We start from the raw sequence: 24,366 nt of genomic DNA on the forward strand, positions 1-24,366 counted from the left end.
AAATTATCCACACTTTGAACTCTTTTTCTTTGTTAAATAAAGCAGGCCAGATTTATTATAATTTATTTTCACAGATATGAATTCCTTAACAAATGAAACAAGAAAGGTAATAAAATGGGGCACAATTCACTTTACAAATATCTCACTTAATAACAGAAACCTTGGGCTCAATTATAGTTGTAAGTCGAGGACTATCTATATGGCTAGTATTTGTGATTGTGATTGTGATCTATGACCATTCCCGCTGGATTTTGATAAGCAAAGTCAATAGGGAAGCTGGCAAGAAGTCGCAAGGTATAGTCACATGAAGTCCTCACATAACAACGTGTGTAATCCTTGTTTAATAATAGCAATATGGCTTGCTGGACATGCCATTACTTACAACTATGTCATATAAGGATAGAAGTCCTGGTGTTCTTAAGTGATGAAAACTTTGTATTTTGTTAGAATAATCTCAATCAATTGCAGCAGACTTTAATCCTTAGTATGGCATCTTGGAAATATTTGGAATTTGCAATACATGGAAATTAAACCCATTAACTTCCATTCACAGCTAAATATGCCTAAAATTGTATCCCCAAAGCATCCAAAACAATTCATACATATTATGGCAACAATCCTTGTAAGAACTCTTGAAAGAACAACCTGTCATTTATCAGTCTCCTGATAGACTGAAGTGCAACTCCTGGAATTCACAGAAGCAGCCAGCAAATATTTGGGAGATCAACATTTTACTTATCTCAGGAGAGCCAGAGTGGCTTGGAATTGGAGGTGTTAATTTGGTGCTATAGTTACTTAATTCAGATCACTGGGAATAGCAAGACAAGTGCATAAGGGGCGTGCATAAGTTCACTAGTGTGCCTTCTGTCCTCTGTCCTATTGTCTCTCCTATATCTCCTATATTTTATTTCTGTTCCTATATCTTTTTTTCTATTCTTTCATTCATATATTTTATTCCTATATCTTTTCTTCTATTCTTTCTCTGATATATTTTACTACAAGTATATCCTCTATAACAGTGGTTCTCAACCCGGAGGTTGAGATCCCTTTGGGGGTCGAACGATCGTTTCACAGGGGTCGCCTAAGACCATGGGAAAAGACAAATTTCTCATGGTGTTAGGAACTAAAGCTTCTATTCTGGTGCCTTGCGAGTGGGACATATTTTTACAACCCGACCAATCAGGTGTTTACAGTAGGGTTGTCCCTCTGACCTTCCTGCCAATCAGCTTAAAGCTCTGTTGGGGGAATTGGTGCTACACTTATGGCTGGGGGTCATCACAACGTGAGGAATTGTATTAAGGGGTCGCGGCATTAGAAAGGTTGAGAACCACTGCTCTATAACCTTCATTGTAAATAAATAAATAAAATAAACAAGTAGGGACAACTCAGGATAACAAAGAGCAAAACTGCAGTTCATGCCCCCCTCCCCCCATTAAATCATAGAAAGGAAATAGGAATCCTGCCACTTTATTGACACCATACCTTGTGCCAGCCTTTCAAGGGCCATTTTCGCTTCTTTAGCAGGTAACCCTCCTGCCTTTCTGGCTGTGGGATGACCCCACTATGGATATGCAAATCATCTATCACTTCCCAGCTCTCAGAACTCTATGTAAAAAAAGGGGGAGGGGGGTGTTTCAGAAACATGGGAGCTTTCATTCAAAGTGAAATAGTTGATAATAATAATAATAATAATAATAATAATAATAATAATAATTTATTAGATGTGTATGCCGCCCCTCTCCGAAGACTCGGGGCGGCTGACAGTAATAATAAAAACAATGTTATAGCGAAACAAATCTAATATTAAAAAAAAAAGCATATAAAACCCTATCATACTTAAAAAACCAAACAACACATATATACCAAACATAAAATATAAAAGCCTGGGGGAAGGTGTCTTAACTCCCCCATGCCTGAGGATAAAGGTGGGTCTTGAGTAGTTTGCAAAAGACAAGGAGGGTGGGGGCCGTTCTAATCTCTGGGGGGAGTTGATTCAGAGGGCCAGGGCCGCCACAGAGAAGGCTCTTCCCCTGGGGCTCGCCAAACGACATTGTTTGGTCGACAGGACTCGGAGAAGGCCAACTCTGTGGGACCTTATTGGGATTCATGCGGTAGCAAGCGTTCCGGAGGTACTCTGGTCCAATGCCATGTAGGGCTTTAAAGGTCATAACCAACACTTTGAATTGTGACCAGAAACTGATTGGCAGCCAATGCAGGCCACGGAGTGTTATAGAAACATGGGCGAGTCTGGGAAGCCCCATGATGGCTCTCGCGGCCACGTTCTGCACGATCTGAAGTTTCCGAACACTTTTCAAAGGTAGCCCCATGTAGAGAGCGTTGCAGTAATCAAACCTCGAGGTGGTGAGGGCAATGACTCCCTGTCCAAATAGGGTAATGACTTGGGTTATAATTATCCAAGCATCACTCACTATCCTGCAGTCCCTTATCACTGCCAGCTAGAATCCAAGACCAAGTGCTTTGCCTGTATTGCAATCTGGAGTGGACAGACCCCTGAACACAACTGAACTACCACTTTCAACAGTCTCACAAAATACAAACAACACAGGCAATATTAGGAATTGCTATTTACTAGCATTTAGAACAGAGAGGAGCAATTAATTTTCTCAAGGAGCCACATGAAAAACGTGGACTCTGGTGGAGGGTCAACTTTGCTGCCCTGCATCCCCACTGCTGCACCCCCCATGTCCTGCCAAGGCCACGGTGCTGATGCCCGAACTCTGACAGGGACAACCAAAGGGTCAGATGGGGCCCATGGGCCATAAAATACCTAGCCCAGCTTCCCACCCAACATGTCCATTAACCCAACCAATGTAAATAGATATATCTGGTCATACATTTGATCTCCCCCAATCCCAGGGACATGTAGGGATCAGTTTTGCAGATAATCAATTAAAAGGATCCACACCTGCCAAGTGATGCTGTGTTTGGAAGATACAGTGCTATTCGACCGGGAAGGGGGTAATGCCCTTTTAGGAGATGATACTTCTTTTTCATGGTTACCCATCCCTGGGAAGAGTATCTTCTCTTGCCATGAACAAAGGGAGCATCAGCAATACACTTTTTTGGGACTGTATCTTCATCTGCAAATCATCAATTTCAGAGGGCTGTGGCCATGAGAAAAGGAGGGAAAAAAATAGACAAATTAGTACTCAGACATCCTGATTAAAATAACTCCCAAAGAAATTGTATCACCCATATAGTGTAGTGATCAAAGCATTTCCGTTATGTGGAGGGGTAGTATTCTATTTCCTTATCAGATGGTATCTGTATTTCTTAATCACAACTAATGTCTTTTTGCTTTGCTTCTTTATTCCACAAATTATGCCCTTTTTTCACAAATAATTCCTTGCCCAGAACTCAGGTTTTTAAAGTATCCCTTCAATGATTCTAGACAAAAATTGGAATATAGATTTTTTTTAAATCCTCTTTTGAAATTCATGTTGCAAAATCGGAATGTGACAGGCTTTTCCACCTCTTTCAAAGCACAACCTGATGGAGGCTTATTAAAAAATTATTCTTATGTCCAATTGTACTGTCTCACACAACAGGATACACAGTTGTCTTCATTTCCAGGATCTGTTATGAAGGGAACAAATAATTAACAAAAGGATCCAGAATCAAGGAAAAATTCCAGATTGTGACCTTTGTTTTGCTGTATAGCCATGTCTGTGAGGATTTATCCAGAGTATTAGCCTCAATCATGATTTCCTCTTTGGCTAACGTTTGAAAAAGATACCACAAAACCTTACCCCCTATCATGCTGAATTACTCTTAGTTTTGTCTTACATTGCAGTCCCCTCTTAAGAGATCTCAGCCTCCTAATTTCTGATATCCTAAAAACAAGTCTGTGATTTCATGATCCTTAAGAGATATTGGATAACCATGCTTTCAACCTCTGCACAGCAATATGTAGAAACTGAATGAGCCTTGCTTTCTCTCTCTCTCATGCACAAACATTGATCCATTTCCCCCACTCTTGAGCCTTGTTTCTACTTTCATTTTTTCCTCCATCCTTATCCAAAGCACAAATGGTGAACAGCAGCCTCACATGCACTAAGCTTGGTTTTATCTCTTGCAGAGCTTGTTCTGACTGCAAAATGTAGATTCCTCTGTTTTTGTCTTCCTGCTGCAAAATTTAGCATATAAGCATAAGGTGTGTTTCCCTCCTAGTGAAGAGAGAACAATTAGCATTTAACAATAGGAAGAAACCACCCTGGTATTGCTATGACTGAGTCACCTAATCCTCCTGGGGATAGAGGCTCAGGTGCTCCTCTTAAACAAACCTGAACCCCATTTCTACACCTGGCCCTCTGACCAGTCTCACCTGTACAATTGTCAACACTTTTCTGGTTCTGTTACAGCAGCTATTCAGTTACACCCATTATGCATCAATCCTCCCTTAGCAAACAGGTTCTCAGTGTGTCACCTGATCTTATGTGTATTTACCCAGATGTAAAGTGCCCTGAATTCAATTGGAACAGTCATGTAGAACTCTGCAGCTTTAATGTCTCAGTCCCTCTCTGTTTTTTGCTAGAGACAGAAACAAAGGGGAGAAAGGGAATACATCTTGCATAAATTCTTGTGTTTTTTTTTTAAAGGTCAGTTGAGTTCCCTGAAATAGAAAAGGGAATCTTACAAAGGGAGGCACTGGATGTAATTTCACATAAACAGTAAATTATGGCTCCCTTTACGGAAATGAGCTTTAGGTGAGCTCAGTCATAGATCCACTGCAACAACATTGCAAAAAAAAAAAAAGCTTCAAGAATTGTTAAACTAATCCTATGCAGCTTCTTCTCCGGTAACATCACTCTACTAACCAAAGCATACAAAACTTTTGCCAGACCAATCCTTGAATACAGTTCATCTGTCTGGAACCCGCACTGCATTTCAGACATAAATACATTAGAAAGCTTCCAGAAATACTTTACGAGAAGTATCCTCCACTCCTCTACTTGCAATAGAATACCATACGCAACAAGACTTGAAATCCTAGGCCTAGAAAGCTTGGAGCTTCATCACCTTAAACATGACCTAAGCATAGCCCATAAAATTATCTGCTACAACATTCTTCCTGTCAATGACTACTTCAGTTTCAACCAGAACAATACACAAGCACATAACAGATACAAACTCAAAGTAAGCCGCTCTAAACTCGACTGTAGAAAATATGACTTTGGCAACTGAGTTGTTAATGCATGGAACCCACTACCAGACTCTGTTGTTTCATCACCAAACTCCCAAAACTTTACCCTTAGACTATCCACTGTTGACCTCACCCAATTCCTAAGAGGTCAGTAAAGGGCGTGCATAAGCGCACCAGAGTGCCTACCATCCCTGTCCTAGGTACCAATATCATGTATATAAACAGTGTTAGTTTTTTTATACTACCAACAAATAAATAAAATAAATAAATAAATCCTGAAGCATGACACAAGATAGGAGACTGTTTAACCAGACGACATTGTTTTGTCGTCGGGACCCAGAGAAGGCCAACTCTGTGGGATCTAACCAGTTGATGGGATTTGTGCGGCAGAAGGCAGTCCCGGAGATATTCTGGTCCGATGCCATGAAGGGCTTTATAGGTCATAACCAACACTTTGAATTGTGACCGGAAACTGATCGGCAACCAATGCAGACTGCGGAGTGTTGGTGTGACATGGGCATACTTAGGGAAGCCCATGATTGCTCTCGCAGCTGCATTCTGCACGATCTGAAGTTTCCGAACACTCTTCAAAGGTAGCCCCATGTAGAGAGCATTACAATAGTCGAACCTCGAGGTGATGAGGGCATGAGTGACTGCGAGCAGTGACTCCCGGTCCAGGTAGGGCCGCAACTGGTGCACCAGGCAAACCTGGGCAAACGCCCCCCTCGCCACAGCTGAAAGATGGTTCTCTAATGTAAGCTGTGGATCGAGGAGGACCCCCAAGTTGCGGACCCTCTCTGAGGGGGTCAGTAATCCCCCCCAGGGTGATGGATGGACAGATGGAAGTGTCCTTGGGAGGCAAAACCCACAGCCACTTCATCTTATCATGGTTGAGTTTGAGTCTGTTGACACTCATCCAGACCCTAACAGTCTCCAGGCACCAGTACATCACTTCCACTGCTTTGTTGAATGGACATGGGGTCGAAATGTACAGCTGGGTATCATCAATGTACTGATCATACCTAACCCCTGTCCCTGGATGATATTATGATGTAACCACTTGCTTTAGTAGGAGCATACATTTTATCTACAGATGGAGTCAAGGGTTTTTCTTTCCTAAATGCCTAAACTGGCTCAGGTCTGACAAATTATTCCGTCCAGATTTTGAGTAAAATCATTGTCAGCATTGGTTTATATAGCTAGTTTGCCTTAATGAGCCACTACGTGCTCAGATGAAATAGTGATGCCCCATGTTTGAATGCAAACAAAACTGAAAACTTTTAATCTTTCTATGGGGATACTAAGGATGGAAAATATTGAATCCTAAAGTTTGCTTGAGTACATTCCTTCAAAGACCTTTTCTATGTAAGCTGCCAAGGTATGTGTATGTGTGTGTTTAATTGTGGCAGCTTAGAGTTAATTTTAAATAAAAAAAATCTGCTTTTCTTCATGGCCAGCCAGATTTCTCCATCACTTTTTCTCTGTTTAATCGTGGGGTTTTTAAAAATATTTTTCTCTGGTTTGAATAGACTGCAAGTGTAATTACCTCTTCCTATAAATGCTTTTGATAATTGAACAAAGGCCTTGCTCATAAAATAAACAAAGTCACAAGTATTAACTCATGTTTCAATTACTGTGTAATAACTCTGAAACATTTATGCATAACATTTCTGTCATGTCCAATAAAATTTATGGCACAAGATTGCTTTCTGTCAAATCGGAAAGTTAGAATCCAAGGTTCCTAAGATACCTCAAAGATCAGAAGCAAATAATCAATGAATTCCTCTCATGCTTTTAAAACTCTCTTGCTTCAAATTATTTTGAATAAGAAGCATGAAAGAAGTCCATCCCTACCCTGTTTCCCCGAAAATAAGTCACCCCCAAAAGTAAGACATAGGAGAGGTTTCGTAGAATTGCCTAATATAAAGCATCCCCCGAAAGTAAGACGTAGGAGACGTTTCATTTTGCAACATTCCCGAACAGAACGTATCTAACACTGCTGTCCATAAAGTGTATCCCAAAACGCTAAATCAAACAGATTTAAAATACATCCAACATGCATCCAACATGTGGCTGCTTGTTTGGATGCATTTTTGCTGCAGCAGGATGCAGGATACAATTCATTGGAAAAAAATAAGACATCCCATGAAAATAAAACATAGCACATCTTTGGGAGCAAAAATTAATATAAGAGGCTGTCTTATTTTCGGGGAAACACGGTAGTTGGAGCCTAGCAATGACTAGTGTGGATTTCTAAGGAGTAATTTATGACATTAAATACAAATAGTCTTTGCTTATCAACCTATTAGCCTATCAGTTTGAGGTTATGATGGACTTCCCCAATGCTACTGATAGATTTGATGTTGAAGAACAGGTGCCGGCACCCTTTCCCAAGGTCATTGTGACTGCATTTTGGTAACCGGCTTGCACCTATGGCTGTTCAAATTATCTTGTGATCACATGCTTTTTGTGCGGTTTATGGTTTTCTGTTGTTTTATTTCTTATTCCCAGAAAAAAAAAAACAGGCATTGGGGAAAACATGTTCTTTTAACAACCACTGCATTTGCTTAATGACTGCCCCCCCAAAAGGTACATTATGGCATAACTAACTGATGACCTGCTTTAATGTACCCCAAAAGGTACATTAAGGCATGACTAACTGATGACTAGTCACTGCAGAATTACACTGTATTTCCAGGCTCAATTATATTCACAGGTCAAGAATTGCTATGTGCATTTCTTAATGATTAACTACAGGTGGTCTTCAACTACTTGTCTAGTGACATTTGAAAGTTACAAAGGCACTTAAAAAAGTAACTTATGAGTGATTTTCCCATTTCACACTTACAACCACTGCAGCATTGCACAATCTCAAAATTTTAACTTTTCTAATGATTGTTCTGGTGCATGATCAACCAAGGGTGTGGAAAGGTATAACCTAAAGTTTTGCACATTGGATTTCAATCTTTGTCAGTTGTAAGCCATGGTTTATAGCTTTATGTGACATTTGAACTTTAGTTGTTTTCTTTATCTTGTTCAGTGAACCACAGCTAAGTAACACAGTTTAAGTTCAGTGTGTGAACTTAGTCACTATACTGCTATTTGCACAGCAGGTTCCCATCACCATTTTGACACATAAATTATGTTTCCTGAAGTGAATAAATTAAGATGGATGGAATATTAGGAAATGTGTGTTTTTCTGCCTTAATTAACTAATGAAGCTAACTAAAATTATTCACTTTTGTCACTTACTCTGCTTTCCTTTTTCTTCCTGTTAGAATAACATACTTCTTCCAAGTCTTCAATTTCCACAAAGTAATAAACACCCACATATACTAAGATACAAGCAATTATCTGAATTTTAACAAACAATTCATGAAAAACTGATGTAAATGAACCTAGTTTGTAAATACATTACAATAATTTGAATAATTACATTTACATGAAGAAATAAAAGTTTTGTTTGCACAAAATTTGCAGGTTTTTAATGTGAGTAACAATCAAAGAAATCAGAAGTGAACTGACAATTTTTAAAATAATCCATGCATTCAGAAAGAAAACCTAAGTTGAAAAGATAATGGTAATGACTTTTATAATACCTTCTTCTAGAAGGATTTGATATACAACTTGTTCAACCAGTTAATCCTAGGCATTTTACTAAGAAGACAAAACCATCTGCCCTTCCATTTTTGTGTGTGTTAAGGCCTGTCTATTTTATGCATGGGTTCTTTTAAGATTTAAATACCCATGACTTGAATCAGAAAAAAGAACATCATGCATCCTTAACATTTTATTTATGATTTTTCAGTGTGCTTCTTTCTTTCTTTCTTTTTACAATTCTGTGTAATATTATTTGGTACCAAATGAAACCATGCAGTAGGATCTGCCATAATGATGACATGGCAATAGTTATTTTATATTTTCCACTTTTCTCCCTGAAATTAATAGAACAAAGCTTTTGTACTGTAGTGACTTGGGTGTAACTGCCTCAAATTTTAATGAAGATTACACAATAATGTTCCTTCTGTGTAAAGATATAATTAATGAGCCATGGATCAAATGGCTGATATACTGAGTACTATAAATCAGAATATTCTATTTGATTCCATTCCTTCTTCTGATGACTTTTGCCCCTAATAAAACTTTATGCCAGTGTTTATCAATCTTGGAAACCTTTAAGGTATGTGAACCAACTCCCCAAATTCCCCAATTAGTCATGCTGGACTTGGAATTCTGGGAAATGAAGTTCATATACTGTACTTTAAAATCACTAAAGATGAGAACTACTATTCTATGCATTTCTGCTAACTCCACAATTTCTCCAATTTTTCTGATACTGCCTGCTTATGCTTCACTATGTTCATGAATTTAAGGACACATCAATGACTTTGAGCACCTTTCGGAATATGATTTTAAAAATATCCAATTATTATAAAGAATTGCATAACCCCCCCCCCCCCCCAACAAAAAATATCCAAAAAAATAATGACCCTTCAAAAGTCCAAAACATTATACAGGTTTTAAGGGCTTGGTATGGTACCACATGATTCTGATGACTTAAACAGCAAGGCACTGAATGTGATATCTACCTAAAACAGATTTGGAGCTTATCTATAATTTATAAATGTCAAGGAACCCAGCATCTGTGCAAGAACAACCCTATACAGAAGACTGACACTTTAAACACTTCCAAGCTGCTGACAATCTGTTAATTCAAAATGCACTGTGTCACCTGCCTTGGGAATTAACAATAGGTTTGGGATTATCATATACTAGACTTGTATTGTTCCAAAAATGTGTCTGGATACAGCAAAACAACATATTTCTCCAAAGCAGAGCATACAAATTGTTGCACCAAACCAGTCTCTCTCTCTCTCTCTCTTTACTATCTTAATGTATTTCATATTTCTTTCAATGGGCTTAGCCTTAGGACAAAGCGTCACTTCCTGGCTTCCTTCTCTGGAGTTTAGCCTACAACAACTTTATAATGTAAGTTAGACTAAAAGGTAAACAATTGGATTTGTTGCTAAGTAGGATATTAATGCTAGATCTTTTCAATACCAGTTTGGAAATTCTAAACACAACACTGGGTTTTTTAATGGTAGATCTGACAGGCAGAAAATCCCAAAAGTTATAGATTAGATTTGGAACCCAATATGCAGACAAATCAAGATTTATAAAGAAAAAGACTCAGAGTTTGCTTAGGAAGCATAGAACAAAAAATCTTACAGATCCCTTGCTAACTTTGCTACGCATGCTGTTGCTGAATACAATGCATCCTCCATTCCTATCCCTAGCAGCACATCTATCCAGTTTTTCAGGCAGAGTGGCTCCAAGCATTATTTGGCTATGTTCTGCCTTTAGTGAAGCTTAAGAATATTTTTCTATGGATTTAACTATACAAGGTAAACAGAAGTTGCTTACGGCAACCATGGCCTTTGCCTAGTGAGTGCAGGATGTGCATTGTTAATGGCTGAAAGATAAGATTGTTGGAGCTGGCAGGTGTTCAAGGGAAAGGCAACTGCTCAGGTACATTCCAGATAAGTGAAGTACTATCAAGTGTCATAAAACAAGCAAATTATAGCTATCTAATTATATTCTCAGGTTGAAGACATTAACAAACCTGAATTATGCACTTTACCTCCCTGAGATACAACTGTCTTCTGGTTGCTAACTTTCTTTCCCAACTTGAGCCCTTCCCTGCCTTTACTTCTTAAAATTCTCAGCAATAGCCTAACCCTAGATACTTAGAGAATCCTAGGAGTTAAAACCATACATTCTCAGGATGCTTATCTGGGCTGGATATTCCAGATATCATATTCATAACATATCTGAAAGACACCACATTGGGAAAAGGTGATATTTGTAAACATGGAATAACAGAACCAGCCATTCAGTCCCGTTAATATAAACAGATGTATTCCACTGTTTACAAGAATTAGTATATCAAATATCCTCCAATACAATTGACTTCCAGGGTGTAGTGGCTCCACCCTTTGGCATTATATTCATTTCCAGCAATGCTCTAGGATATCATAAGGGCCCTCCTACCAGTCATGCATAAGACCTTGAAAGTTTGAGAAATAACTACTTTGCTTTGCCGCTCCGAGTCTTCAGACAGGGGCGGCATACAAATCTAATAAATAAATAAATAAAATAAAATTTTATGACAGTTTCATGTTTTGCTATCTCCATTAAAGTAGAGGCAGTCCTTAATGCACAACTATTCATTTAGCAACTATGAAGTTACAATGGCACAGAAAAAGTGACTTATGGTTGTCATACTTATGACTGTCACATCATCCCCACAGTCAATTTATCAAAAGTTGGGCACTTCGTAACTAGCAAGTATTCACAATCCCAGGATCATTGATCACCATTTGTGACCTTCCCAGCAAGCTTCTGACAAACAAAGTTAAGGGGAATAAGATGAATTCATTTAACAACCATATAGTCTACTTAACAACTGCAGTAATTTGCTTTACTGTGGCAAAAAGAAAAAGGCTGTAAACCTGGGTGCAATTCACTTAACATCGGCCTTGCTTATCCACAGAAATCATGGTCCCATTTATGGTTATAAATTGAGGACTATCTACCCTGTTTCTCCAAAAATAAGATCCCTTGATAATAAGCCCAATGGGCTTACAAGTGTATGGCAATAAGGCCAAGCACTTATTTAGGGTTCAAAAAAAACCAAGACAGAATCTTATTTTCGGGGAAACACTGTATAATCAAATTGAAAGTATGTCTCATGTATGTTCTCAAAATTCCACGATGTCATATTTTTTTCATCAGTGCCTTTTTAATAGTTTACAATATAAAAATACAAAAGCAAACAATAGGAAAGGTAGGGGAGGAAAAAGGAAAGCAAAAAAGTGTAGGGAAGAAAAAAAGAAAGAAAAGGCATTGATTTCTGACTCCCTTGTTGCAGTAGAATGAGTAACATCAAACTTCAAGGTTTTACTTTTTATGTGCTTTTAACCCAAAAAGACTGCTGATCCCTGCACAAATTTCAACTAGTTGGTGTGATTGTTTTTTTTAGCAATATCCTTGGCTGTTAAATTAAGGACAGTTGTTATTTAGAAATCTGAATAGCTGTTGGCATTTCTCTGGTGCAGTTCTATAAGATTATTTAATTGAAATCGATATATACTATTCCCATAATTGTGAAGATAGATAAAATATACAGAACATAGTTTCTAGAATACTTTTCAACCTCCTTGCCAGCAATAATTATACAGTATATTTATCCAAACATGTGCTTTGTTCTTGGTAGAGAGGCTGGAAGGATAAAAGAATAGGAATATCCATCCTAAGATAAAATACTAGATCAGTGATGGCGAACCTATGACACGCGTGTCAGCACTGACACGCGTAGCCATTTTTGGTGACACGCGGCCGCCGGAGAAACGGAGCTTTAGGGAGTGCAATTGCCTCCCAGCTGGGTGCGCCTGCGCAGAGCGCAGGCTTGCCCACACACTGGCCCACACGCTGCCTTTGGCAGCACAAGCATGCCTGTCCGGCCGGGGAAGAATCGCCCCGGCCCAACATCAGTTTCAGCTGGGGGGGCGGGGCGCCGCCTCCCAGCTGATTGGCGTGGCGCCAAGCGTCGGAGCCCACCACGAATGGTGGTTGGCTCGCAGGGACCGCTGGGAGCGAGGGGAGGGGTTGCAGGCCTATTTCAGGCCTCCTCCCTCCCCCCTGCCCAGGAAAGAGTTGTAAGAAAGCAGTGCATTTGAAAAGCACGCTGCTTTCTCGGAAAGCCAGCTTTCCTGGCCGGCACAGGGCTTTCCCGCCGCTCCCTCCCCCCAAAAACACAACGGAGGTCCACAGTGAAGCCGAGTGGAGCAACGGGAGGCTCAGGCTGGTGGCGGCAGACCTCCGGGGTTTTTTCGGTGGGGGGGGGGGGGCAGGAGGACCTTCCTGGCTTTCCGGGGCAGCTGGCTTGAGACTTGTGCCGGTCAGCAAAGCCAGCTGCACGCCGGAGATGTGGAGAGAAAGAAGGGAAAGAGAGGGAGGGAAAGAGGAGAGGACAGAAGGAGGGAGGGAAGGAAGGGAGAGAAAAGTGAATGAGAGGGAGAGAGAAAGGGAGGAAGAGATAAATATAAAGAGGGAGAGGGAGGGAAATAGGGGAAGGAAGGAAAAGAGAAAAAAGTGGAAGGAAGAGAGAAGGAAAGAAAGGAAGGGAGAGAGAGAGAGAGAGAATATAGGAAGGAAGAGAGAGTGAGAGAGAGCAAGAAAGAAAGAGGAAAAGAGTGAGAAAGGCAGGGAGAAATGCAGCGTGTGGGGTGTGTGTGCGCGCGTGTGTGTGCCGCTGATGGTCCGGGAGCTGCAGCGTGTGCGTGGAGAGATGAAGGGAAAGAGGGAGAAACGCAGAGTGTGTGGGGTGTGTACGCGTGTGCTGCCAGCGTGTGCGTGGAGAAATGAAGGAAAAGAGGGAGAAACGCAGCATGTGGGGGGGGTGCCGCTGATGGTCCGGCAGCTGCAGCGTGTGGGGGGGGGGGCGATGCTAAGGCAGTCCGTCCGTGGTAGGGCTGCAGGGCAGGCACAGCAGCCCAGGGAGAAAGAGGGAATTGAGATAAAGAGAGAGGGAGAGATGAAGGGAAAGAGGGAGAAAGGCAGGGACAGAAAGATAGAAAGGAAAGAGGGAGAGAAAGATAGAAAGGAAGAGGGAGAGAATGGGGGAAAGGGAAGAAGGAGGATGAGATAGACAGGAGGGAGAGGGGGAAGTAGGATAGAGAGAGGGAAAAGGAAGGGCTTGGAGAAAGGCAGGGGGAGAGAAAGATAGAAAGGAAAGAGGGAGGGAGAGATAGAAAGGAAAGAGGGAGGGAGACATAGAAAGGATAGAATTATGGATGCAAGAACTCACTCATGTGTGATAGCGCACGCCCACACTTACTTTATTTATTTATTTATTTATACATACATACATACATACATACATACATACATACATACATACATACTTATATGCCCCCCAGTCCCAAAGGGACTGCCGCTCGGACACTGTACTTTTCCGCCCACCCCGAAAAAAAATTATAGGGAACACTGCCCTCGCCCCTCTGCTCCCTGCTCGCCTACCAGAACGGTGTTACAGGAGACGGTGCTAAGGTAAACCCTTTCCGGGTTATTAATTTGTAACAAAAAAAATCATGCCGGGCTCGCAAAAAAGAGAGTCTGAAAAAAAAAAACCTGCGTGGACGTCACACCATTTGCTTCCTCCTTTGGTGGCTCATAACTAGATTTTTACAACCCCCCACCCCCCTTGATAAGCTTTTTCTTGAATCTGAACAGTTTGGGGGTTCGCCAAAGAGAGAAAAGTGAACGAGAGGGAGAGAGAAAGGGAGGAAGAGAGAAAAGTGAACGAGAGGGAGAGAGAAAGGGAGGAAGAGAGGAAGGAAGGAAGAGATAAATATAAAGGGAGAGAGGGAGAAAGAGAGGGAGGGGAAGAGGGGAAGGAAGGAAAAGAGAGAGAGAAAGAGAAAAAAGTGGAAGGAAGGGAGAAGGAAAGAAAGGAAGGGAGAGAGAGAGAGTGTGTGAGAGAGAAGATAGGAAGAGAGAGGGAGAGAAATGATAGAATAAAGGGGAGGAAAAAAAGAGAAATGAGAAAATGATTGAGGCAGAGAATGACAGGAAAGAGAGAGAAAGATAATTATGCATATTTGTTATTTAAACTATAAATATCACAAAATTATGTTTTTTTCTCAAGGTGACACACCACCTGAGTTATGCTCAGTTTTTTGGCGAATTTTGACACACCAAGCTCAAAAGGTTGCCCATCACTGTACTAGATGGACCATGAGGTCTTTTTCTGCCGTCAATCTTTTATGTTTCTATGTTTCTAATTTGAGAAGCAGTAGTTATCAACATTCCAATATGCTATCCAATTATCTCTCCCATAAGAATATATTTTGGGTTTTGTCTCCACATCCCCATTTCTGATCCACCTCATTTTCAAATTTAATATTTTACCAACTGTTCCAAGCACATCAAATCTGACTTGATTCCATTCCATTCCATTTACAAAGAGTTATCCTACTGATAGACAAGAGTTCCCAGGCCCCTATACTGTAGATAATTTATTTCCAACATTCATTTTAATGGAATTATAAACAAACACCATATTTATCAATTTCCAAAATAAAACAGTGACAGTGATCATAACAATCAATAGATAAATCAATCAATAGAATCTGATATACTTTTGATAACCTGTAAATATAAAAAATATTTTTATTTCTTTAAATGACTAACATGGAGAGACACAATATCCTATGAAAGTCAAGCAAAGTTTCAGTTCTAGATTCTGGTTCTGTGCTAAAATTGGAGCTTCTTTTAGGTCCTACTAACCTAAAGTATAACATCCAGACTCTAGGACTGAAATACAATTACTGTACTTAGTAACTGGCAACTTTCCACTGAGAATAATAGCACAGTCCGTTCTAAGTGTCACTGTTCTGGAAAGACGAGAAAATATTGGACAGACTTCAGAAAGAAGGTACAAGCAATAAAAGGGATTGAAATAGCAAATGGTATATGAAAAACTAAAGCATGAACTAGGCCTAATTAAATTATGCAAAATTCAGTATTAAATGTAATTTGCCCTTTTAAGTGAATAAATCTGTGATAATGTACCAGTTCTTTCTTTCTATCTACTTAATTAGTTACACAGGTATAAAACATTCAGTTCAATGCAACAATAAACTTTAAAGTCATGTTCTGCCTTCCAAAAAGAGTTGGACCAAAAGAAAAAGTAGGTGAAATCACCAAAAACCAGGCTGATTATATTGTCAATTTTAATTAAATTTAAATTAAATTATTTAAATATGAGTGTGCTTAAGGCTTTTATCATATTAAAAACTAAAATTCAGGGGCAACATTTACATATGATCTCCTCAAAGCTTGGAAATAGACAACTAACTGACAAATACTTTAAATAAGTATTAAGTTTTTATGGGTGTGAATGGATTCCACACAGAAAAAAACTCAAACTTTTTACTTTTGACTACCATGGAAATTCTATCTGAGGAACTGGAGCCTATATATATATGCACCCAAATCACTCCTGAGGATGCAATTTTTGAACATATGGGTGAACAATTCCAAATATATACCTTGCATGTAAATTTCAAAGTATCACTTCTTTAAGGAAAGATGTCCAGATAAAAGCCCTATTTTCCTCTTATCCTAGTTATGGGAGCTGCTATACTTTAACTTCCTAGAAAAATTAGGGCTATCTACCCAAACTGCAAACTTGCAGATAGAAATTCTTTGCTGCCATCTAGTGGTTATCCTGTTTTTTCCTGCAGCCCAGATATGGCAGCTCTAGATAAACTAGGGACTTTAATCAGGGACTTCACATAAAAGCATAATTAGTTGTCTTACAATATTTCTTTATACAACCACTATATGTCACATAGCCATATACTTTCCACATATTGTATGTCACATAGCAGAACTCAAATGACCACCCTCCTTTTTTTTCTTCAACATCTCTCACTCTAAACTCCTGGCTCCCAACATAGGGCTCATGCCCCACGGGGGGGGGGATTTGATTTTTAATAGGGACAATTGGAGCATAGAAACATAGAAGATTGACGGCAGAAAAAGACCCCATCTAGTCTGCCCTTATACTAATTTCCTGTGTTTTATCCTAGGATGGATATATGTTTATCCCAGGCATGTTTAGATTCAGTTACGGTGGATTTACCAACCACGTCTGCTGGAAATTTGTTCCAAGCATTTACTACTCTTTCAGTAAAATAATATTTTTTTCACATTGCTTCTGCTCTTTCCTCCAAGTAACCTCAGATTGTGCCTCCTTGTTCTTGTGTTTCATTTATATTACTACCACTATTACAACTACTACAACTACTACTACTACAAATAATAATAATAATAATAATAATAATAATAATAATAATAATAATAATAATAATAGATGCTTAGGTGGGGCATGGGCAAAAAAAGATTGGGAACCACTGCTCTAAACCCACATCCTCTTTTATTCTTAAAAGGCGAAAGTCCATCACTCATCTATCTCTGACTCAGAAGTCTAGTACATTCTCATCTTCTTAACAGAGCAAAATCCTTCCGATAACATTTCAGTTATCTTACAGAGACATCAGAATCAGCCAACCTTTCTTATCAGCCAGCTTTTCTTATTGCCTATTAAGAATCAAAATCCACCATTTCTGATAGATCATCTCATTTAACCCCCTGGAAAGCATTATTAAATTTTTCTTCCACAGGTCTCCTTTTTAATAAATGAAAAATCCTTCCATAGACATATATCAACACCAGTTTTTTGTTGGAGATTTTTTTTTTGCAAGAAAAGATACACCACCTGAGTAACTGAAAGTCATGCTCCCCTTACAATATCATGTCACACAATCCTCACATCTACACGGTATTTTCTAAAATAGTTGCTTGGAACAAACTTCCAGCAGACGTGGTTGGTAAATCCGCAGTAACTGAATTTAAACATGCCTGGGATAAACATATATCCGATAAAATTCAAGAAATAGTATAAAGGCAGACAAATGGACCATGAGGTCTTTTTCTGCCGTCAGTCTTCTATGATTTTAAAATTCATATCTATTCATCAAAGAACTACTATAACTATTGTCGAGTTTTCCTTAGAACCTCCATCAACTTTTTGCCCCTGGGGACAACATTCTCTAAATTTTCTTTTATCTACCATTCCAGGGCAGACTGGAATTCCACAATCTCACCCGAATGTTCCTATTCGTTTGTTTCTTCAAGTTAACACAATCACCCACATTAAAAAAAAGAAAAGAAAGCAGACCGGGGCAAGCCCAGCGACCGGGCAAGCTCGCCACAAAGTCACTCTTCTTGCCCTCCTCCCCCTTTCCGAAACAAGGTGCAGACAAATACGTCCCAACCCCAACTGAAAGCAGGATGAGGAAAAGGCAGAGGTTGTTGTTTTTTTACCTGCACGCATCTGCGAGGCTTGCTTCATACGCTCTTCCGTTTGAGCTTCTTACAGCAACGGCCAGTTATTGCCGCCGCAAACCGGAACCAGGAAGCAGCTGCCGAGAAAAGCCGAAAGAAATCCACTTCTGCCGGTTCCTCCCGCTGGCTAACTCTTGTTAATTTATCTTTTCTGCTCTTCGCTCTCCTCTGCCACCCTGCCTCTTGGAGGACTGGCTCATTTTAAAACCCTGGGCAAAATTCTTGCTTGGAGAGAGAAAAACTGCAAGACAGCCTTGTGGTTCCATGGAAATATACACTGCTCAAAAAAATAAAGGGAACACGTCCTAGATCTGAATGAATGAAATATTCTCATTGAATATTCTCATTGTAAGTGTCATCCCCAAACCCCCAACACTTTACCCTTAGATTATCTACGGTTGACCTATCCAGATTCCTAAGAGGTCAGTAAGGGGCGAGTACAAGTGCACTAGAGTGCCTTCCGTCCCCTGTCCTATTGCTCTCCTATATCTCCTATACCTTTCTTCTATTCCTATATCTCTTCTTCTATTCTTTCATTGATATGTTCTATTACTATATCTTCTTTTCTATTCTTTCATAGATATATTTTACTATGAGTATCTCCTCTATAACCTTCATCATATATTTTACTATGTGTATATATGTATGTATGTATGTATGTATGTATGTATGTATGTATGTATGTATGTATGTATGTATACCCATTAAAACTCTCATTGTGTATTGGACAAAATAAATACTTTCTTCTATACAAAGTTGAATGCGCTGACAACAAAATGACATTGATTGTCCAACAGTGTTGCTTCCTAAGTGGACAGTTTGATTTCAAAGAATTTTGATTTACTTGGAGTTATATTGTGTTGTTTAAGCGTTCCCCCTTTTTTTTTTTGGAGCAGTATATATATATAGTCCAAAATATATATGATCCATGGAAATATATATGGTCCAAAATATATATGGTCCAATAGCTTTTATTTTAGGAAAACTGAGAACATATGCACCTATGACAGATTCTTTGTGTCCAATCACATTTGGCCAATAAAGAATTCTATGATCAGTCAGAATTTTGTAATTCAAGTACAGGAGCCCAGACTTCTTCATCAAGCGAAGTGGTGCTGGAAAGTTTGCAAGCAGTTTAGTGACAGTGACATATTGATATTAGAAGTTGTACAATATTTTGGTATCCTTTCAATCATAAGGTTTTCATTCTTTCATCGCCAGGTACTTTCATTTATTATATGTACCAGAAAATTTCTAAATTTTCTAAAGTACAATAAAACCAAACTTATTCAATAAATTTAACAATCAAATTATCATCCCTAGGGCTGTGCAGAATAATTTGTTGAAGCCATCAGATAAAACGGATTAGATTAATTCCTGCTTAGAACCCTTGGCTGTTTGTTATGAGATGCCCAATAATTTAGGAACAGCTTGTCCCTGTTTGTCCTAAGGAAGTGGACAGGGTCCTATATTCTCTCAATGTAACTACTAGTCAATTAGATCTTTGATCCTCGTAGCTGGTGAAAGCCTCCAGGAGAGTGACTACCAAGTGGGTTTATGCATTCTTCACTAGAAACAGAATACCCTACGAGACTAGACTTTCAATCCTGGGATTAGAAAGCTTAGACCTAAGAGGCCTTAAACATGATCTAAGTATTGCCCACAAGATCATATGCTGCAATGTCCTGCCTGTCAGCGACTACTTCAGCTTCAACCACAACAACACAAGAGTACACAACAGATTTAACTTAATATTAACCGCTCCAAACTTGACTGTAAAAAATTCAACTTCAGTAACTGAGTTGTCGAAGCGTGGAACTCATTACCGGACTCCATAGTGTCATCCCCAAGCCTCCAACACTTTACCCTTAGATTATCCACGGTTCACCTATCCAGATTCCTAAGAGGTCAGTAAGGGGCATGCATAAGTGCACTAGAGTGCCTTCCATCCCATCCTATTGCTCTCCTATATCTCCTATACCTTTCTTCTATTCCTATATCTTCTATTCTTTCTTAGATATATTTTACTATGAGTATATCCTCTATAACCTTCATTATGTATTTAACTGTGTATACCCACTAAAACCCTCATTGTGTATTGGGCAAAATCAATCAATCAATTAGATAGATAGGTACATTCATGGGACCTTTTAAAAGGCCCTGGTTTGTCCTCTCTTTTAAAAAGTCACTCAATACCTCCAGTCTGGACAAGTTTCATGCAATCTCCCATCTTCTCTTTTTATGGCTGCTGATCAGCTTCACAGAGTCCTGGATGAAACAGATTTCATGGATCCTTTTCAGTCGGAATTCAAACCTGGCTCTAGAACAGCTCTGGATGCACTAAACCAGTGGTCCCCAACCTTTTTTCCACCAGGGACCAGTTTCAGCAAGACAATTTTTCTATGGCCCGGTGGGGGCGGAAAGGGGGTTTAGCTTATCGTTCCATTGTCTCTCTCCCCCCCCCTTTTTAATTTTGCGGGGGAGTTGAGGTGACAGAGGGAAAAGGGTAGGAGGGGGCGGTTTCCTGTCTCTTTCCCCTCCTGTTCACTCGGGACCGCCGTTTGCCTTCCAGCAGTTCCAGAGGACATCCCCCCCCCCCCGTTCCGGCTGGGATTGCAGCAAGGAATCCCAGAGCAGGGGGAGGTGCCTCCACGGACACAGTCACCTTCCTTTGTGATCGCTGCCTGCTTGGAGCGCCCACCACTGCCAGGTCTGGTAATTTTCTTGCAGCAAGGAATCCTTCCAAAAGAAAATTACCGGAGCTGGTGGTGGGGGTTTCATGGTCACACACACACCCCTGGCTTCGCTCCCACCCAGGACCCCGGGAATAGGGTGGGGGAGCCTAGCAAAAAAAGAGCTGCACAATGCCAAAGCCTTTTCGTTTGAGCTGCAGGCAGAGCGAGGGCTTTGCAAAGGCTTCGCAAGGAGGAAATAGACCACTTTCGACGAGAGAAGAAAGACAGGAAGAAAGCAAGCAAGCAAAGGTTTTCTCAGCCCGCGGCAAATGGCGGTCCCAAGTGAACGTGAGGGAAAAGAGACAGGAAACAGCTTGGCACTCGCCGGCTCCACAGCAGCTGCTGACTCCGCGGACCGGTGCAACATGCCTTGCGGCCTGGTACTGGTCCACGGACCAGCGGTTGGGGACCCCTGCACTAAACAGTAATCTCTAGTGGGAGTGGAATGTTGATAGTGCAAGCATTGCTACCAGTGAAGGGCTACCAACATTTTTATCACCACACTGTGGGCGTGGCTTATGCAGGAGGCCCTGCATTGTCTTTCAACATCTTTCAGTTCAAACTGGGTGCTCTGGGGTGGAGCTCCATTTTTGCTACCCCACTGTGTGTCCCCCCCCCTGTCCGTGCAGTAGCCCACCCGATTCCTGCTTTCCTTCACCTCTTAGCGGTCTTTGATACTATCAATTCTAGTATCCTTTTAGGTCAGCTACACAAGCTGAGGCTGGTGAACTGTTTTGTGCCAGTTCAGTTATTTCTTCAAAGGTCAAGCTCAGTAAGTGTTAATAGGATGCAGCACCTGGCTGCTCCCACAGGACACTCCACTCTGTCCTTTTTTATTACCTATGTGAAGCTATTAGATGAGATCATCAGTCACCATTGGTTGAGATATTATCAATTTGTTGATTGTACTCAGTTCTACATCTCTACACATACAGCAGTGTTTCCCAACCTTGGCAACTTGAAGATATCTGGACTTCAAGAATTCCCGAATTCTGGGAGTTGAAGTCCAGATATCTTCAAGCTGCCAAGGTTGGGAAACACTGACATAGAGAGCCAAGTGATGATGTCTCTGCCCTATCATGATGCGTGGAGGCTGTAAAGAGCTGGATAGAGAAGAATAGACTGACCAAACTCTGGAAAGACTGGGTGGCTTTGGCTGCCTAGTTTCATGATTCAAGTTTTTGTCATCCTTAGTTATGGACATGGTTACATTACCTCATTCAGATCCAATTTGCAACTTAGAAGTTTTCCTCGACTCATGTCTCCAGTTTGATGAGCAGGTGGTAGGTGTGACAAGGAGTGTTTTGCATAACTCTTGTTTGTGTTCCAGCTGTGAACTTTCCTGTGTTCATTTCTCAAGCCTTAGTCATCTCCCATGTGGATTAATGCAACAGCCCTATATGGGACTGTCCTTGAAATCTATTTGGAAGTTTTAGCTGATACAAAGTGTGGCAGTGAGAGTAGTCTTTTGGGGGCTCTAAGATGGGTAGGTAGAGAACAGAAGGTAGGGGAACAAAATACATATTACATCTCTGCTTCGTGAACTTCTGTGGCTACCAGTCTGCTTCCAAGTACAGTTCAAGGTGTTGGTTATAACCTTTAAAACCCTTAATGGCCTAAATCCAAGCTACCTGAAGTGTATCATCCCTGCTTGGACAAGCCCATCCTGTTTGTGCTGACAGAGAAGTCCTATTACAGACCCTGTTGATAAAAAAAACTCCAACTACTGGGATCCAGAAGAGCCTTCTTTTTGGCTATGCCTGCCCTTTGGAATATCCTACCCACTAAGGCAAGTTCTGTTCCCACCTTTCTACCCTTCTGCAAGAACCTGAAGACTTGGCTCTGCCAGTTGGCCATGGGACCAAATGAAGGAGTTCCATCTTGGAAGTGGCTGCTGGATGTAGGGCACACTACACCTCCCCACATGCCCTCTGTTCTCCATCCATCCATCTTTTTGTTATTGTTTCTTTATCAGGGAGCAAAGTGAAAGTATCTGCTGAAAACTCTGGCTAGGTTCAGGAAAGGCATCTGGCCAGCAAATGCTCAGTCGCCAACCTCACCCCGAAACAAGGAATAAAGAGTCATAAAAAGAAAAATTGATGTATTTCCATTATTCTTTTTCATTGTTTATTTTATTGTTCTGTTAATTTACTTCTGTTTTCTTTACACTCTTTTCATTTCTTCCTTTTTATTTTTGAAAGTAATACAGATTAGCTCCTTGGCAAGATAGGCAGCAAATAAATTTAACAATATATACAAATTAAGCCAGTTTTCGCAGCTGAGATAAAAGAATGGGTTTTAATGTCATTATTTTATATAATTAAGTAATTACTTATAAATAAAATAAATTCATTTTTACTGAAAAAAGAGGAAAAATGGAGGGAGAAGACTGAATCAACCGTTGAACTTACCTTTATCTGAACGGTGATTCTCTCATATAGGAGAGTCCACAGTCGGTGGGTTGACCTCCGTCTGTCAACCAATCATGACTGAGCCCATACTATAGAAGCTAAGTTCTGTCAATCAATCCGCTTTTTTTCGAAGTTCAAAGCTTGGGCTCAGTGTGGTCAACGTGCATAACGATTGACAGACAGACAATTAAACAATAGTAAATAGTACAAGCATAGAAATTGTAAACTCTCCTAGGTAAGAGGAGAAATCAGAAAGAAATAGATCACTAGACTCTCAAGAAAAAGAGAAGGGAGGGCCCGACTGTGGACTCTCCTATATGAGAGAATCACCGTTCAGATAAAAGTAAGTTCAACGGTTGATTCTCCAGCCTATAGGAGAGTCCACAGTCGGTGGGACCTGCCAAAGCCTGAGTCCCTCAGGAGGGAAAATCTAGGTATCCAGTGTTGAAGCCGGTATAACCTGCTGGAGAACCCTACCAAAGGCTGCATCAGAAGAGGCAAAGGTGTCTATCCTAGTGTTTTATGAAGGTAGTAGGAGCAGACCAGGTGGCTGCTCTACAAATCTCCTTTAGGGAAGCCTGCTTGGACCAGGCAGCCGAGACGGCTGCACTCCTGGTAGAGTGGGCAGTAATGCCCCTGGGGCGAGAAATTGCAGATATATCATAGGCCTTAGCTATGACCGCCCTTATCCATCTACCTATGGTGTTGGAATTGACCTTTCTCCCCAGAGGCTGGTAGGTATGAAATGAAAAGGGCCTTGGATTTCCTCCATGCTGCCATGCGTTTTAAATAAATGCATAGAGCCCGCCTGACATCCAAGGTGTGCCACTTTCATTCCAGTGGATGTACTGGTTTGGAATAAAAGGAGGGCAGGGAGAGTTCCTGAGATCTGTGGAAAGAAGAATTTACTTTAGGGAGAAAGGACGGGTCAAGGCATAGGACTACCTTGTTGGGCAGAAAGAGGCAGAGGTCTTTATGCATAGATAAGGCTGCTAATTCAGAGATACTCCTGGCTGAGGTGATAGCGACAATAAAAGCCACTTTTTGAGTAAGATGGCGAGTGGAAGCGTCCCGGAGTGGC

The 24,366-nt window shown here is 40.6% G+C and overlaps 1 protein-coding gene across 2 annotated transcripts in view; it reads right to left on the reverse strand.

Annotated features, from left to right (window-relative positions):
- Positions 1-18,257, reverse strand: part of OSBPL7 (oxysterol binding protein like 7) — a 63,876-nt gene extending 45,619 nt beyond the window's left edge. Inside the window, exons 1-3 of one of the 2 annotated variants that reach the window (XM_070729283.1) lie at positions 18,119-18,257; positions 2,927-3,125; positions 1,483-1,605 (exon numbers count right to left, since the gene is read on the reverse strand). In XM_070729283.1, coding sequence (XP_070585384.1) covers positions 1,483-1,605; positions 2,927-3,025 — 222 coding nt within the window. In that variant the 5' untranslated portion in view covers positions 3,026-3,125; positions 18,119-18,257. Of the gene's footprint in view, positions 1-1,482; positions 1,606-2,926; positions 3,126-18,118 lie in introns of those variants that run through there. The other variant, XM_070729282.1, reaches the window with a different exon arrangement.
- Between the last annotated feature and the right edge of the window lie 6,109 nt (positions 18,258-24,366).

Source organism: Erythrolamprus reginae, chromosome Z (assembly GCF_031021105.1).
Source record: "Erythrolamprus reginae isolate rEryReg1 chromosome Z, rEryReg1.hap1, whole genome shotgun sequence".
NCBI classification, from domain to species: Eukaryota; Metazoa; Chordata; class Lepidosauria; order Squamata; family Dipsadidae; genus Erythrolamprus; species Erythrolamprus reginae.